The sequence below is a fragment of the Ranitomeya variabilis genome, chromosome 3, assembly GCF_051348905.1.
Source record: "Ranitomeya variabilis isolate aRanVar5 chromosome 3, aRanVar5.hap1, whole genome shotgun sequence".
NCBI classification, from domain to species: domain Eukaryota; kingdom Metazoa; phylum Chordata; class Amphibia; order Anura; family Dendrobatidae; genus Ranitomeya; species Ranitomeya variabilis.
Window position 1 is genome coordinate 708,091,107 of NC_135234.1, and position 16,162 is coordinate 708,107,268.

At 41.2% G+C, this 16,162-nt stretch overlaps 1 protein-coding gene across 1 annotated transcript in view; it reads right to left on the minus strand.

Annotated features, from left to right (window-relative positions):
- Window positions 1-1,535: 1,535 nt before the first annotated feature.
- B3GLCT (beta 3-glucosyltransferase) overlaps window positions 1,536-16,162 on the minus strand; it is a 530,741-nt gene continuing 516,114 nt past the window's right edge. Inside the window, exons 14-15 of the mRNA XM_077298263.1 lie at window positions 13,086-13,230; window positions 1,536-1,988 (exon numbers count right to left, since the gene is read on the minus strand). Coding sequence (XP_077154378.1) covers window positions 1,827-1,988; window positions 13,086-13,230 — 307 coding nt within the window. The 3' untranslated portion in view covers window positions 1,536-1,826. The remainder of the gene's footprint in view (window positions 1,989-13,085; window positions 13,231-16,162) is intronic.

Sequence of the window (16,162 nt, forward strand, 5' to 3'; positions counted from 1 at the left end):
GGTTACCTTTAAGGGGTTAAAATGAAAAAGCATTAGACAAAATTTGTGTGGTTTCCAAAAAAACGAGAAGATCCTTGTTTTGTAATCTCACACAACCTCCGTAACGCTGCCTAGAACTACGTAGTCTTGATTGGTAACAGACATCTGTCTATGGAAAAGGTTCTTAGAAATGACTAAATATAATGAAAAAATGACAAATAACTTGTGAAGCACCGCCTACGTACCCTATCTTAAACATTGGGTATGCAGGCCATGCGGATGTATGCGGATGCCTCCGCATGTGTCGTTTTGAAGCTGCGCCGACCGCAACAAAATGCAACATGTTGTGTTTGACGCAGGTCAGCGCAGAATCAAGACGACGTATGCAGAGGCATCCGCATACATCCGCATGGCCTGCGTACCCAATGTTAAAGAAAGGTACGCAGGACGCATGCAGACGTAGGCGGAGCTGAAGGAAGAGGCGCGGAGGTAGACAGGGCTTCACAGAGGAAGAAGGCTTTCATCTGCAGCCCTGCCGAACGCTAGTGTGAAACTAGCCTAAAACACGTCATTAATATTCTGTAACTGGTTCTTCACCATTGCCGCTTCTAAACATCTAGATGTTAGCGATCAGTTCTTTGGATACTTTTATGGCTTTGTTTTTATGCTGTGGCTCCTGCGATTGCTGCGATTTTTTTTTCTCACACTGAATACAGATGAGGAAAAAAATACGCAGATCTGTACCGCCTTAATGAATAACATCGGTGCGAATGCAGTCCCTCCTTTTATCGGATTGCACTGGTCTGAGTTATACACTTGTGTGAGCGAGACCTAATAGAAAGTAACAACATGAGACCATCACTTGATGAAATACTAAAAGAACGACCTTGACTTTCTTGAAAAATATTACAAGTGCCTACTAGATTTCTGATGGGACATCAATCCAGGAATGTATTCAGATACTTGGAGTCTGGAATTTATTTAATCAAAACTATAGAACCTAGTAAAGTAAGTGATACATTACTGGAATCGAAGTCTCTGCCCCAACTTCATGCTGCTCTCGGATGGGGTAGGAAAAACCTTGTTACAGAGTTCCTTTAAAATTGAAATTTCGGTTTTAGTTATAGAGTTGTTGCAATAATTTTTTGCCAAAATTTGACAAAATTTATAATAAAAAAATAGACCTGTCATTGTTAAGATGCACTCTTGGTAAATTTTGCCACACAATGCGATGCTCAACTATCTGATGGCTACACGTTTGTAGTCTATTTAAAGAAGGTTTCCCAGTATGATCGGCCGGACGAGAGCTAGAAAGGGCAGGACCCTCTGCAATTTTTCACAGATGTTAACTCCAAGATGACTCTACTGTTGGTTGAGTATTTTCTAAAAGGTTCAACAAGTAAATTTGTAGCTTTTGTAGGTCCCTTAAAGGGATTGTCAGGGACTAGAATATAGATCTTATCCATTGGTTGTGCCTGATAGATAAGTTCTATTTGCTTAAATGACAATGAATTGCAATACCAGACCCTGCCTATGGAAAAGAGCGGCGCTGTTTCCTATTCCTAGTTAACCCCTTTATTAAAATGTATGCTATTAGCATCATCCATATTACCAATTTGTACACAACAGTTACGCAGGATGACTATGGCCATGTCAGGTCCAGAACCCCTATTTCATAGATTACCATTATGATTACCGAAACACGGACGTCCATTAATAGTTCCATAGGAACAATGGGGAGGCTCAATCTCACAAATACGGTTTCTTCCCGCAGCTTGGTCAACTCTGAAAGTGGTGTACCTAAAAACCATTCGTATTTCTTGTGCAGGTTATGGCATGTTGTGATCTCACAGTTCTTCTTTTACACGTTTTCTCTTTTTTGGTTCTTCACTTTTATCTTGTGCCAGCCAGGAGTTGTACACTTTGACGGGATCAATATTCCAGTGCTTGTGAAATGATACGGGAACTTGGTGGGAAAGGTAATCTTTAGAATAGTCGTTTGGTCTTGCCTAAAAATAAAGACCTAATAAGTAAGGCAATCTTTATGTAATCAACTATAAAACTAGAACAGATTTGTTTAGAACATTTCTTTTCATGCCAACATACAAGAAATATTTATCCACTGGGCAACTAAGCCAGGTCGTTATTGTCTCCTTTCAGATACAAACAATGTAAGGCCCCCTTTACATGTCCGTTAGATAATTTCATCTTCAACTTGCTTAACTGTCCATAATAACAGTAATTTTGACCAGGGGTGCCCAAACTTTTACCTGCCACTGTGCATGCCCTTTTTTCTTCTCTTTTTTTCATAGTTACATAGTTACATAGTTATTAAGGTTGAAGGAAGACTGTAAGTCCATCTAGTTCAACCCATAGCCTAACCTAACATGCCCTAACATGTTGATCCAGGGGAAGGCAAAAAAACCCCATGTGGCAAAGAGTAAGCTCCATCATGGGGAAAAAAATTCCTTCCCGACTCCACATACGGCAATCAGACTAGTTCCCTGGATCAACGCCTTATCAAGGAATCTAGTGTATATACCCTGTAACATTATACTTTTCCAGAAAGGTATCCAGTCCCCTCTTAAATTTAATTAATGAATCACTCATTACAACATCATACGGCAGAGAGTTCCATAGTCTCACTGCTCTTACAGTAAAGAATCCGCGTCTGTTATTATGCTTAAACCTTCTTTCCTCCAGACGTAGAGGATGCCCCCTTGTCCCTGTCACCGGTCTATGATTAAAAAGATCATCAGAAAGGTCTTTGTACTGTCCCCTCATATATTTATACATTAACATAAGATCACCCCTTAGTCTTCGTTTTTCCAAACTAAATAGCCCCAAGTGTAATAACCTATCTTGGTATTGCAGACCCCTCAGTCCTCTAATAACCTTGGTCGCTCTTCTCTGCACCCGCTCCAGTTCAGCTATGTCTTTCTTATACACCGGAGACCAGAACTGTGCACAGTATTCTAAGTGTGGTCGAACTAGTGACTTGTATAGAGGTAAAATTATGTTCTCCTCATGAGCATCTATGCCTCTTTTAATACATCCCATTATTTTATTTGCCTTTGTAGCAGCTGCCTGACACTGGCCACTGAATATGAGTTTGTCATCCACCCATACACCCAGGTCTTTTTCATTGACGGTTTTGCCCAGAGTTTTAGAATTAAGCACATAGTTATACATCTTATTACTTCTACCCAAGTGCATGACCTTACATTTATCCCCATTAAAGCTCATTTGCCATTTATCAGCCCAAGCTTCTAGTTTACATAAATCATCCTGTAATATAAAATTGTCCTCCCCTGTATTGATTACCCTGCAGAGTTTAGTGTCATCTGCAAATATTGAAATTCTACTCTGAATGCCCCCTACAAGGTCATTAATAAATATGTTAAAAAGAAGAGCGCCCAATACTGACCCCTGTGGTACCCCACTGCTAACCGTGACCCAGTCTGAGTGTGCTCCATTAATAACCACCCTTTGTTTCCTATCCCTGAGCCAGCTCTCAACCCACTTACACATATTTTCCCCTATCCCCATTACTCTCATTTTATGTAACAACCTTTTGTGTGGCACCGTATCAAAAGCTTTGGAAAAGTCCATATATACTACGTCCACTGGGTTCCCTTGGTCCAGTCCGGAACTTACCTCTTCATAGAAGCTGATCAAATTAGTCTGACATGAACGGTCCCTAGTAAACCCGTGCTGATACTGGGTCATGAGGTTATTCCTCTTCAGATACTCCAGCATAGCATCCCTTAGAATGCCCTCCAGGATTTTACCCACAGTAGAGGTTAAACTTACTGGCCTATAATTACCGAGTTCAGTTTTTGCCCCTTTTTTGAATATTGGCACCACATTTGCTATACGCCAGTCCTGTGGTACAGACCCTGTTATTATGGAGTCTTTAAAGATTAAAAATAATGGTCTATCAATGACTGTACTTAGTTCCTGCAGTACTCGGGGGTGTATCCCATCCGGGCCCGGAGATTTGTCAATTTTAGTTATTTTTAGACGCCGCTGTACTTCCTGCTGGGTTAAGCAGGTGACATTTAATGGGGAATTTTTATCACTAGTCATTTTGTCTGCCATGGGATTTTCTTTTGTAAATACTGATGAAAAAAAGTCATTTAGCATATTGGCTTTTTCCTCATCCTCATCCACCATTTCACCCAGACTATTTTTAAGGGGGCCAACACTGTCATTTTTTAGTTTCTTACTATTTATATAGTTAAAGAATATTTTGGGATTATTTTTACTCTCTCTGGCAATGAGTCTCTCTGTCTCAATCTTTGCTGCCTTGATTTGCTTTTTACAGAATTTATTTAATTTTCTGTATTTATTTAATGCCTCCTCACTACCTACTTCCTTTAATTCTCTAAATGCTTTCTTTTTGTCCCTTATTGCGCCCCTTACAGCTCTATTTAGCCATATTGGTTTCCTCCTATTTCTAGTATGTTTATTCCCATACGGTATATACTGTGCACAGGTCCTATCCAGGATGCTAATAAATGTCTCCCATTTTCTTTGTGTACTTTTATGTCTCAGGATATCGTCCCAGTTAATTGCACCAAGATCCTCTCTCATCCGTTGGAAATTTGCCCTCCTGAAGTTTAGTGTCCTTGTCACCCCCCTACTACCCATCTTATTAAAGGTTACATGAAAACTTATTATTTTGTGATCACTATTCCCCAAGTGACCCCCAACCCTTATATTTGATATGCGGTCTGGCCTGTTGGTTAATATTAGGTCTAGCAGTGCCCCCCTCCTTGTTGGGTCCTGAACCAGTTGTGAAAGGTAATTGTCTCTCATAGTTGTCAAAAACCGATTACCTTTGCTGGAACTGCAGGTTTCTGTTCCCCAATCTATTTCAGGGTAGTTGAAGTCCCCCATAATAATGACTTCTCCTTGAGTCGCAGCTTCATCTATTTGCTTTACGAGGATATTCTCCATTGCTTCCATTAGTTTTGGAGATTTATAACAAACCCCTATCAGTAATTTATTATTTTTTCCCCCTCCCCTTATCTCCACCCACAGAGACTCTACATTTTCATTAGATTCACCTATATTATCACGCAGGATGGGTTTTAAGGTCGATTTTACATACAGACACACCCCACCCCCTCGCTTATCTGTACGGTCATTTCTGAACAGGCTATAGCCCTGCAAGTTAACAGCCCAGTCATGGCTCTCATCCAGCCACGTCTCAGATATCCCCACCATGTCATAATTATGCTCCAACAACATTAGTTCTAATTCATCCATTTTGTTGGCGAGGCTTCTGGCATTAGTATACATGCACTTGATGTTACTCTCTGTACCTCTATTCTTTCTTAAATTACTAACTGTTCTAACCCCACCCCCCATGCCACCGCCACCCCCAACTTCCTTATTTGTGCCCAGGTCTCTATCTGCACTATCTTCCCCTCCTATAAAATGAATACCCTCCCCCCCAATCCCTAGTTTAAACACTCCTCCAACCTTCTAACCATTTTCTCCCCCAGCACAGCTGCACCTTCCCCATTGAGGTGCAGCCCGTCCCTAGCGTAGAGCCTGTAGCCAACTGAGAAGTCGGCCCAGTTCTGCAGGAACCCAAACCCCTCCTTCCTACACCAATTCTTGAGCCACTTATTAACCTCCCTAATCTCCCGTTGCCTCTCTGGCGTGGCACGTGGTACAGGCAGTATTTCGGAAAATACCACGTTGGAGGTCCTTGCTTTCAGCTTGCAGCCTAATTCCCTGAAATCATCTTTAAGGACCTTCCACCTACCTCTAACTTTGTCATTTGTGCCAATGTGCACCATGACCGCTGGGTCCTCACCAGCCCCTCCCAGTAATCTGTCCACCCGATCAGCGATGTGTCGGACTCGAGCGCCAGGTAGGCAGCACACCGTCCGACGATCCCTGTCTTTGTGACAGATTGCCCTATCTGTTCCCCTAATAATTGAGTCCCCCACTACCAGCACCTGTCTGGCCTGCCCTGCTCTCCTTTTTCCCTCCTTACTGGAGCAGTCACTCCTCCGGCTTTCAGAGGACATGCCTGGCTGCAGCAGTGCTACCCCTGTACTGGCACCCCCCTCATCTGCCAACTTAGCAAACTTATTGGGGTGTGCCAGATCAGGACTAGCCTCCCTGGCACTCTTCCCTCTACCCCGCCTTCTATCTGTCACCCAGCTAACTGCCACACTGTCCTGCAGCTCCATCCTACCATCCCCCTCCTCATCTATCCCATTGAGCGTCTGCTCTGTGAGCAGAAGACTCCTCTCCATATTGTCTATGGATCTCAGTGTTGCCAGCTGCACATTTAGATCCAGTATCTGGGTTTCCAAATGCACAATGTGCTCACATCTCGCACAGCAGTATGCACCCTCGACCGGCTGGTCAAGGACTGCATACATGTGGCAAGATGTGCACTGGATGGCATTAACAATTGTGGAGCACATTTCCTAATGGGGATTGCACCACACAGAAACGTTAATTAAAAATAAATACAAAGTATTAATTAAACCAAAAAAAAAAAAAAATAAAAAACAGAAGCAATTCCTCCCTTGGAAACTCCCTGATTCCAAAGTCACTGAATCACAAGTCACACACTTACCGCCGTTCACACTTACGCTCAGGTCACACTCAGCTCGCTCACACTCGCTGTGCTGAAGATTTATAGATTTTTTTTTTTCTCTCTATCTCCCCTCAACAGCAATCCACCTTGCTGTTCAGATGCACTTCCAAAAAGGACTTGAGCCCCAAACAGCTGCCCCTTATATCCCCTTAATTATGAGCCCCCACCCTAAGTTAACTCCTTATGAATATAGCTACTCCCAATTCAGCAACTCACTCCAATTCACACAGGTATTTGTTAAAGGCCTTCCAAATACCTCTTCACTGAATCACAAGTCACACACTTACCGCCGTTCACACTTACGCTCAGGTCACACTCAGCTCGCTCACACTCGCTGTGCTGAAGATTTATAGATTTTTTTTTTTTCTCTCTATCTCCCCTCAACAGCAATCCACCTTGCTGTTCAGATGCACTTCCAAAAAGGACTTGAGCCCCAAACAGCTGCCCCTTATATCCCCTTAATTATGAGCCCCCACCCTAAGTTAACTCCTTATGAATATAGCTACTCCCAATTCAGCAACTCACTCCAATTCACACAGGTATTTGTTAAAGGCCTTCCAAATACCTCTTCACTGAATCACAAGTCACACACTTACCGCCGTTCACACTTACGCTCAGGTCACACTCAGCTCGCTCACACTCGCTGTGCTGAAGATTTATAGATTTTTTTTTTTTCTCTCTATCTCCCCTCAACAGCAATCCACCTTGCTGTTCAGATGCACTTCTTGCTTTTCTCCCTACATCGCTATTTAATTTTTTTTGCGCCCACTTGATTTTATGAAAGCTCCAATACAGATGTACAGTAATAGGGCTGATTTTGTGCATTGTGAATTACTGCACTCTTTGAACAACTGCTCTCAGATGAGTAACTTGAAGCATCTGGGCCTCGATACAAAATCTGTAGCAGAGTCCAGTTACCTTTCATGTGCCATTTAAAATACTGGCTTCCTCATTTGGGACATATTGGGTGCAACTGCTATAGCTACTTTACTGACACTTTTATAGAAGTAAGGTCCCAAACCAACTATCTGGTCACGAAGGGTGTGGGATTCCAAATATGAAATATACCGTATATGTGTATATATAGACATCTATATATGAACATATACTGTATACAGTACAGACCAAAAGTTTGGACACACCTCATTTAAAGATTTTTCTTTATTTTCATGACTATGAAAATTGTACATTTACACTGAAGGCATCAAAACTATGAATTAACCCATGTGGAATTATATACTTAACAAAAAAGTGTGAAACCACTGAAATTATTTCTTGTATTCTAGGTTCTTCAAAGTAGCCACCTTTTGCTTTGATGACTGCTTTGCACACTCTTGGCATTCTCTTGATGAGCTTCAAGAGGTAGTCACCGGGAATGGTTTTCACTTCACAGGTGTGCCCTGTCAGGTTTAATAAATGGGATTTCTTGCCTTATAAATGGTGTTGAGATCATCAGTTGTGTTGTGCAGAAGTCTGGTGGATACACAGCTGATAGTCCTACTGAATAGACTGTTAGAATTTGTATTATGGCAAGAAAAAAGCAGCTAAGTAAATAAAAACGAGTGGCCATCATTACTTTAAAAAATGAAGGTCAGTCAGTCCGAAAAATTGGGAAAACGTTGAAAGTGTCCCCAAGTGCAGTGGCAAAAACCATCAAGCGCTACAAAGAAACTGGCTCACATGAGGACCGCCCCAGGAAAGGAAGACCAAGAGTCACCCCTGCTTCTGAGGATAAGTTTATCCGAGTCACCAGCCTCAGAAATCGCAGGTTAACAGCAGCTCAGTTTAGAGACCTGCGCTTCCACACAACTCCACCAGAGCTGCCCTATGGGAACTCGGCTCTTTCTCCTCTCCTCTACCTCTTTGGCATAAGTGAGGTTTTGATAAAGACCCGCTGGGGTCGAAACGTTACCCGAATTGAATAGTCCGCCACCCATTTACCTCCTAAAAAAGCACCTGGTGATGTTTATTGTATATGTTAATAAAGAAACTACACAGTTTGCTGAAATTTCAACCAATTGAGTGCGGCTGATTTTTCCTATACTTGGACTATTTTTGTTCATGCCTGCACCAACCCAGTGACAGTGTGCACATCTTTTTCCTGGATACACAGAGTTCTAGCAGCAGACACATCTCTACAACAACTGTTAAGAGGAGACTTTGAGCAGCAGGTCTTCATGGTAAAATAGCTGCTAGGAAACCACTGCTAAGGAAAGGCAACAAGCAGAAGAGACTTGTTTGGGCTAAAGAACACAAGGAATGGATATTAGACCAGTGGAAACCTGTGCTTTGGTCTGATGAGTCCAAATTTGAGATCTTTGGTTCCAACCTCCATGTCTTTGTGCGACGCAGAAAAGGTGAACGGATGGACTCTACATGCCTGGTTCCCACCGTGAAGCATGGAGGAGGAGGTGCGATGGTGTAGGGGTGCTTTGCTGGTGACACTGTTGGGGATTCCTTCCGGCTTGCGTTTATTTGGACCATCATTTATTTTTCAACAGGATAATGACCCCAAACACACCTCCAGGCTGTGTAAGGGCTATTTGACCAAGAAGGAGAGTGATGGGGTGCTACGTCAGATGATCTGGCCTCTACAGTCACCAGACCTGAACCCAATCGAGATGGTTTGGGGTGAGCTGGAACGCAGAGTGAAAGCAAAAGGGCCAACAAGTGCTAAGTATCTCGGAGAACTCCTTCAAGATTGTTGGAAGACCATTCCCGGTGACTACCTCTTGAAGATCATCAAGAGAATGCCAAGAGTGTGCAAAGCAGTCATCAAAGCAAAAGGTGGCTACTTTGAAGAATCTAGACTATAAGACATGATTTCAGTTGTTTCACACTTTTTTGTTAAGTATATAATTCCACATGTGTTAATTCATAGTTTTGATGCCTTCAGTGTGAATGTACAATTTTCATAGTCATGAAAATACAGAAAAATCTTTAAATGAGAAGGTGTGTCCAAACTTTTGGTCTGTACTGTATATGTATACATATTACACATAGATAGACATATCTATAGATATACATATCTCTATATATACACTGCTCAAAAATAAAGGGAATACTTAATACAATGTACAGGTGCTTCTCACAAAATTAGAATATCATCAAAAAGTTAATTGTATTTTAGTTCTTCAATACAAAAAGTGAAACTCATTATATAGAGTAATTACAAACAGAGTGACCTATTTCAAGTGTTTATTTATGTTAATGTTGATGATTATGGCTTACAGCCAATGAAAACCCAAAACTCATTATTTCAGTAAATTAGAATACTTTATAACACCAGCTTGAAAAATTATTTTAAAATCCGAAATGTTGGCCTACTTACTGCATCAATGTGGCGTGGCATGGAGGTGATCAGCCTGTGGCACTGCTGAGGTGTTATGGAAGCCCAGGTTACTTTGATAGCAGCCTTCAGCTCGTCTGCATTGTTGGATCTGGTGTGCCTCATCTTCCTTTTGACAATACTCCATAGATTCTCTATGAGGTTAAGGTCAGGCGAGTTTTCTGGCCAATCAAGCACAGTGATACTGTTGTTTTTAAACCAGGTACTGGTACCTTTGACAGTGTGGACAGGTGCCAAGTCCTGCTGGAGAATGAAATTTACTGTACATCTCCAAAAAGCTTGTTGGCAGAGGAAATCATGAAGTGCTCTAAAAGTTCCTGGTAGAAGGCTGCGCTGTCTTTGGTCTTGATAAAACACAATGGACCTACATCAGTAGATAACTTGGCTCCCCAAACCATCACTGATTGTGGAAACTTCACACTACACCTCAAGCAGTTTGGATTGTGGCCTCTCCATTCTTCCTCCAGACTCTGGGATCTTGGTTTCCAAATGAAATGCAAAATTTACTTTCATCTGAAAACAACACCTTGGACCACTGAGCAACAGTCCAGTTCTTTTTCTCCTTGGCCCAGGTAAGAAGCTTCTCGTGTTGTCTAATGGTCATGAATGGCTTGACACAATTAATGTGACACTTGTAGCCCATGTCCTGGATATGTCTTTGTGTGGTGGCTCTTGCAGCAATGACTCCAGCAGCAGTCCACTCCTTGTGAATCTCCAACAAATTTTTGAATGGCCTTTTCTTAACAATCCTTTCAAGGCTGCGGTTATCCCGGTTGCTTGTGCACCTTTTTCTATCACACTTTTTCCTTCCACTCAACTTTCCATTAATATGCTTGGGTACAGCACTCTGTGTACAGCCAGCTTCTTTAGCAATGACCTTTTGTGGCTTACCCTCCTTGTGAAGTGTGTGAATGACGGCCTTCTGAACATCTGTCAAGTCAGCAGTCTTCCCCATGATTGTGGAGCATACGGAAACAAACTAAGAGACCTTTTTAAACACTTAGGAAGCCTTTACAGGTGTTTTTTGTTAATTCTTCTAATTTACTGAGGTAATGACTTTTGGGTTTTCATTGGCTGTAAGCCATAAACATCAACATTAACAGAAATAAACCACTCTGTTTGTAATGACTATATAATATATGAGTTTCACTTTTTGTATTGAAGAACTGAACTAAATTAACTTTTTGATGATATTCTAATTTTGTGAGAAGCACGTGTGTGTGTGTGTGTGTGTGTGTGTGTGTGTGTGTGTGTGTGTGTGTGTGTGTGTGTGTGTGTGTGTGTGTATATATATGCAAGCAGTGACCGAGCAAATGCTCGTATTCCCATTTCTCTGACTTTTCTTCATATTATTTATTCTGTCACATCCATTCTTCATTTACTTGGTTTCAGTAATTGTAATGTAGAAAACAGCCTGAATCTCTGCTACCAACAATGGCTAAATAAAGCCAAACTCAATTGTGATCTTAGTGTCCAACACTAGATTTATTATGATGTGTTTTACGGTCAGTACAACATGTTCTCAGCTGTAGTTAAGAGCGTCTCTGACAGAACAACCATTATTGTGTATTAAATGATGAGAACTCCTCAAAAATACATAAATAAATGTGATTATTGCATTTACACGCACCGGAACTTGAATGCAATTAGATTAAAGAGAAGCCATTTTTTTCACTGTGATCAGAGCATTCATGTAATGTTTAGAAAACAGCCCAGCGTCCTCTGCACTTTTTCTCATCTCCAAATTTTTGGCATCAGATTAACAACTTTTTATAAAAAAACACAACTAAACACAACATACTGATATTGCGATACATTGTCAGGAGTCGTTCATGCTCCATGTATCCATATGTGTATATCCATATTCAGTGGTTGTGATGTGAGTTGCAACCTATTGAGGTTTTGCTACTGTCATGATCGTATTAAATTAGTATGAGAAATGATAAAATTTAAGCCCTTAATTAAATTTGCAAAAAGGGTGGATACCTCTATATAGGAGGGACCAAAAAGCATTTACCCCTGGTATAAAAAGCCACCAGTTAGATATTTTATTGAGAATTTCAAAACTAAGCCATTTCTGGTGAAAGATGGTTAGCAACAAACGTGGCCAGTATTTCAGCTGACCGAAAAGTTGGCCCCATCTTTCCTTGCCTCCCAAATAGCACAACTGCTTAGAAGGTCCTTCAGAGTTACCTTTGGTCTCTATGCTGCCTCTCTGAATAATGCCCTCCTTAACCGGGTTGAGTTATGTAGGGTGGTTCTCTCTAGGCAGGTTTGTTGTGATATCATGTTCTTTCCATTTGTTGATAATGGATTCGGTGGTGTCCCGGGGAATATCAGAAATTGGGATTTTGTTTTATAACCCAACCCTGACTTGTACTTCTCAGCAACTTTGTCCCTGACTTGTTTGGTCTTCATGGTGTTTGGTTAGTGTTACCTCTTGCTTAATGGTGTTTCATCCCATAAATTTAATTTATACCTACGTTTTTCTCATTTCACTTCACCAACTTAGAATATTTAGTGCTGATGCATTACACACAAATCGGATTACAAAAATTTTTAAACACAGGTTGTAATGTAATAAAATAAATGAAAAGCCAAGGGGTGAAAACTTTTGCTAGCCACTGTATGGTTTGGTGTGGCCATGGCATAATACAGGATCCACTATATGGCCAACACAGACAAACAATTCAGTGAAGGTGAAACTAGACAACAAAACTGTTAGGCCATGTGCAAGCGTTCAGTATTTGGTCAGTATTTTACCTCAGTGCTTATAAACCAAAACCAGGCGTGGAACAATCAGAGGAAAAGTATAATAGAAACATGTCACCTCTACTGCATCTTTTATCAACTAAGTTTTGGCTTACAAATACTGATGTAAAATGCTAGCCAAATACTGAACGCGTGAACAAGGCCTTAGAGGGTGTGTCATTCTAACAGCAGGGCCCCACCCATGGTGTTACCGCCACCTCATTGGCATTTGAACCTAAAGAAGGTTTTCCACAAATCGAACTCACAGATTTTTAAACTAAAAAAATGTCTCTTCCGGATGCAAGGCCCTCTACTAGGACCTGTGCTGAAATTGAAATAGAATTTAACAGACTACTTTTAAAAACATTCCCCTCTTACCTGATGGAATAGGGGGCTGTGGGTGACTGAGATCCTCAGACCACTGGCGCACATCCCGAGAACCATATCATCGGGGGCATCATTGCTGTAACACCGACATTTACTGCCAACGAAGTCCTTGACAGCCGCTCTGCTGAACACCATACTGGGGGAAACAGCAGAAAGATTCTCAGATTACACTCTGTACTGGAAACAACCAAAGGATTACTGTATAATATACCTTTTTTATTTTACTGATTAAACCTTTACTGTACTGATAGATGTGTATTTTTATGTACATGATTAAGGGGCAGCCATTTTGCTTAAGCTGCTACTCCTATTTGCATTTACAGCAGCCACATGGAAATGTTAGAAAATGCTCTCTTGGTCTCCATAGAAGAGTGTTATGTGCATGTACTGTGTCTTGTGGAAAGGTGACCGTGCAATAACGGAAAAAAGGAGCTATTCTCATGATCTATTGCCGATGGTGGACTCGGCACTATCTGCCTCTAGTTTTATGATAGAGGTGTTCACTTTCATGATAATTCCCTTTAATGACTGATGAACATGCTTGCTTAACTCACATAAGTGGTTGTAGACACACCAATGCTTGGCTACTTTTTTGTTCGTGCTGAGCCGGGGTTTGCTGTCAGAGGCCACCAACCTGAGATGATGCGGGTGTCAGAAAATCACCATTTTGGGGATGGCTGCTGGCCCCAGAAATGGGTCCCTTCTCTATTAGACATTCATGAAAAAAAATGCAGATTATTCCATGAACGTCTAAAATCGGAATTCCCATTTTAGGCTAAGTGCACATGAAGTTTGTGGCCAATGTCAGGTGTCTACACTCAAAGGTATGAGCCCGACAGTAAATACAGGCTGGAAGGACGCCATGGCATATGTCCACCATAGGGATCCACTGCAAAATTATATATATATATACTATGTGACTTACATTTTAGACTCTCTACATAAGGAAGTGTAAGTCTGTTGCATTTTTCTATACAGGTGTCACACACAGTGTGGGAAGACTAAGTGCAATACGAGGGGAAAAGGGGTAGGAAACCCAATCGCTAGGGAAAGGGAAGTGGAGACCCCTAGGCAGATCTAATAGCACCCTGCCTCCTCTACTGTTCCTATATTGGTTCCACACCAATCGCCGAGCATGAACCTAATTCCTGTATATCCCTACAGCTAGGCCTTGAATAGGAAAGGGGGTCATGAGCACTGGTCAGTCCCACTGTATACTAAAGAGAAGAAGGGAGACAAACGGGGAAGAAACTTAGCTTGAGCAGACTCAGAGATGTAACACAAAATGTCCTAGAACACCACCAGAGAGGAAGTTAGCCGATTGCTATAGCTCCAAGCCTTCACAAGGGAAAATCTGAATATCACTGGCGACTCCCTGAAGCAGACCGGGAGTCTATAAACACCCAGGTCTAGGTGTCTCAATTAGAGACAGCGGGAGGTTGCCATTGGATCCAAAAGTCAAAAGGATTAAGAAGGCATCTGCAATGCCAAACGCAGAGACCTTCTGCAGTCAGATGCAGAGCGACTGTCTGTAGCATCTGACACACCCGTGACAACAGGGAATGAAATTATATTCCGGCCCCTACCAGGCAAAAAGTGGCCAAAATAACACACTTTTAGCCTCTGCTTGGTAAATTAGGGTTTACGGTAATGATTTTTTCGGCATATAATTTTGGCTACGTGCATAAATATGGCACACCTAGCGCAAGTCACGTACATGAGATGGTATTAAAGCACCACTCCAGTGTTTTTATTTTATCATTTCATTATCATAAGTTGCCTGACTATATTAATATATTTACCAGTCTCTGTCCTCAGTTTTTCCTAGCGTCACTAAAGTCCTGCGTCGACATCTTGCATCCTCGACTTCTGACTAATCAGAAATCAGAAGTAACGATCACAAGCTCTCAATGTAAGTCTGTGATAGCCTTGTTCTGGCACTTATAGATTTGTATTGAGTTGTGACATACAACATGTTACAAACTGCTGAAGACCAACTGGAGCAGCGCCGATAAAGGTTAGAGTAAGTATAAGACTTGGTGCAGGGAAATTAGATTAGTAGCATCATTCCAGCACTGCAATAAAAAAAAAACAATGCAGTAGAGGTGCTTTAAGAAGTTGCTGTTGTAGAAGCTAATGAAAAATGATTTCTCTACTGTGCTTTGTCCTCCTCCATATCTCAGAGACAGCTGATGTTATGGCTCATGTCTTGTGATGGAGAATAATTGGACACCTTAGCCTTTTTTTTTTTAATTGTGCTCCGTTCTGTAGAAATGACAGAAGATTTAAAAGTTGTTGCTTACAAAACCTCAACAACACGAAACTAAAGTATTGTTCCCAGTCACATTCCTCCCACTGATCCATTTGATTAATGCACAAAATTATAAGGATTAATACGTACAATTGTTCTCTTTTTAACATGTGCCAGGGTATGGAGCCAAATGCTACAACTCGGAGGAAAATGCATGACAGACAGCATGCTGAAAAAAAAAGGCTTTTTATTTGCTTCTCTACAATTGAGGCAGCCGCGGCAGTGGACGACATAATCATGGTAGTTAGTACTCTAAGCACCCACATACTATATGTACGTGTTCTAAGTGGGAATGCTACATTTTTAAGAACAAACTATTTATTCCAAAGTCTTTATTATTTCCCGAACTAATGTTGTTGACCATGTTTGGTTAAACTTTTGGCCAATTACAATGACTAATAATAACATAATATTCTCCAGCACATTACATATAAAAAAGTGGGAACCTGAGAAAAAGAAAAATCCAACAGAAACATTTGGTGAAAGCCTAGGTGTACCGCAGGAATGTTTTCTGCATTGGATATGGAGAAGCGGGACAGTAGTCACACAGTGGTCTTCTGCTCGTCATTCATTAGCTACAGCACATATGTACAATACACACAGATGCAATCAAAATGATTGACCCTTCATTGCAAATTAGGTTTATTAACAAAATGTACAAACTTTCAAACAAGAAAATGATAAATATCTTAACACAACTTATATAACAAGAGGCATCTCCAAACTGACTCAGAATTATTTACTACCTTCATACAAA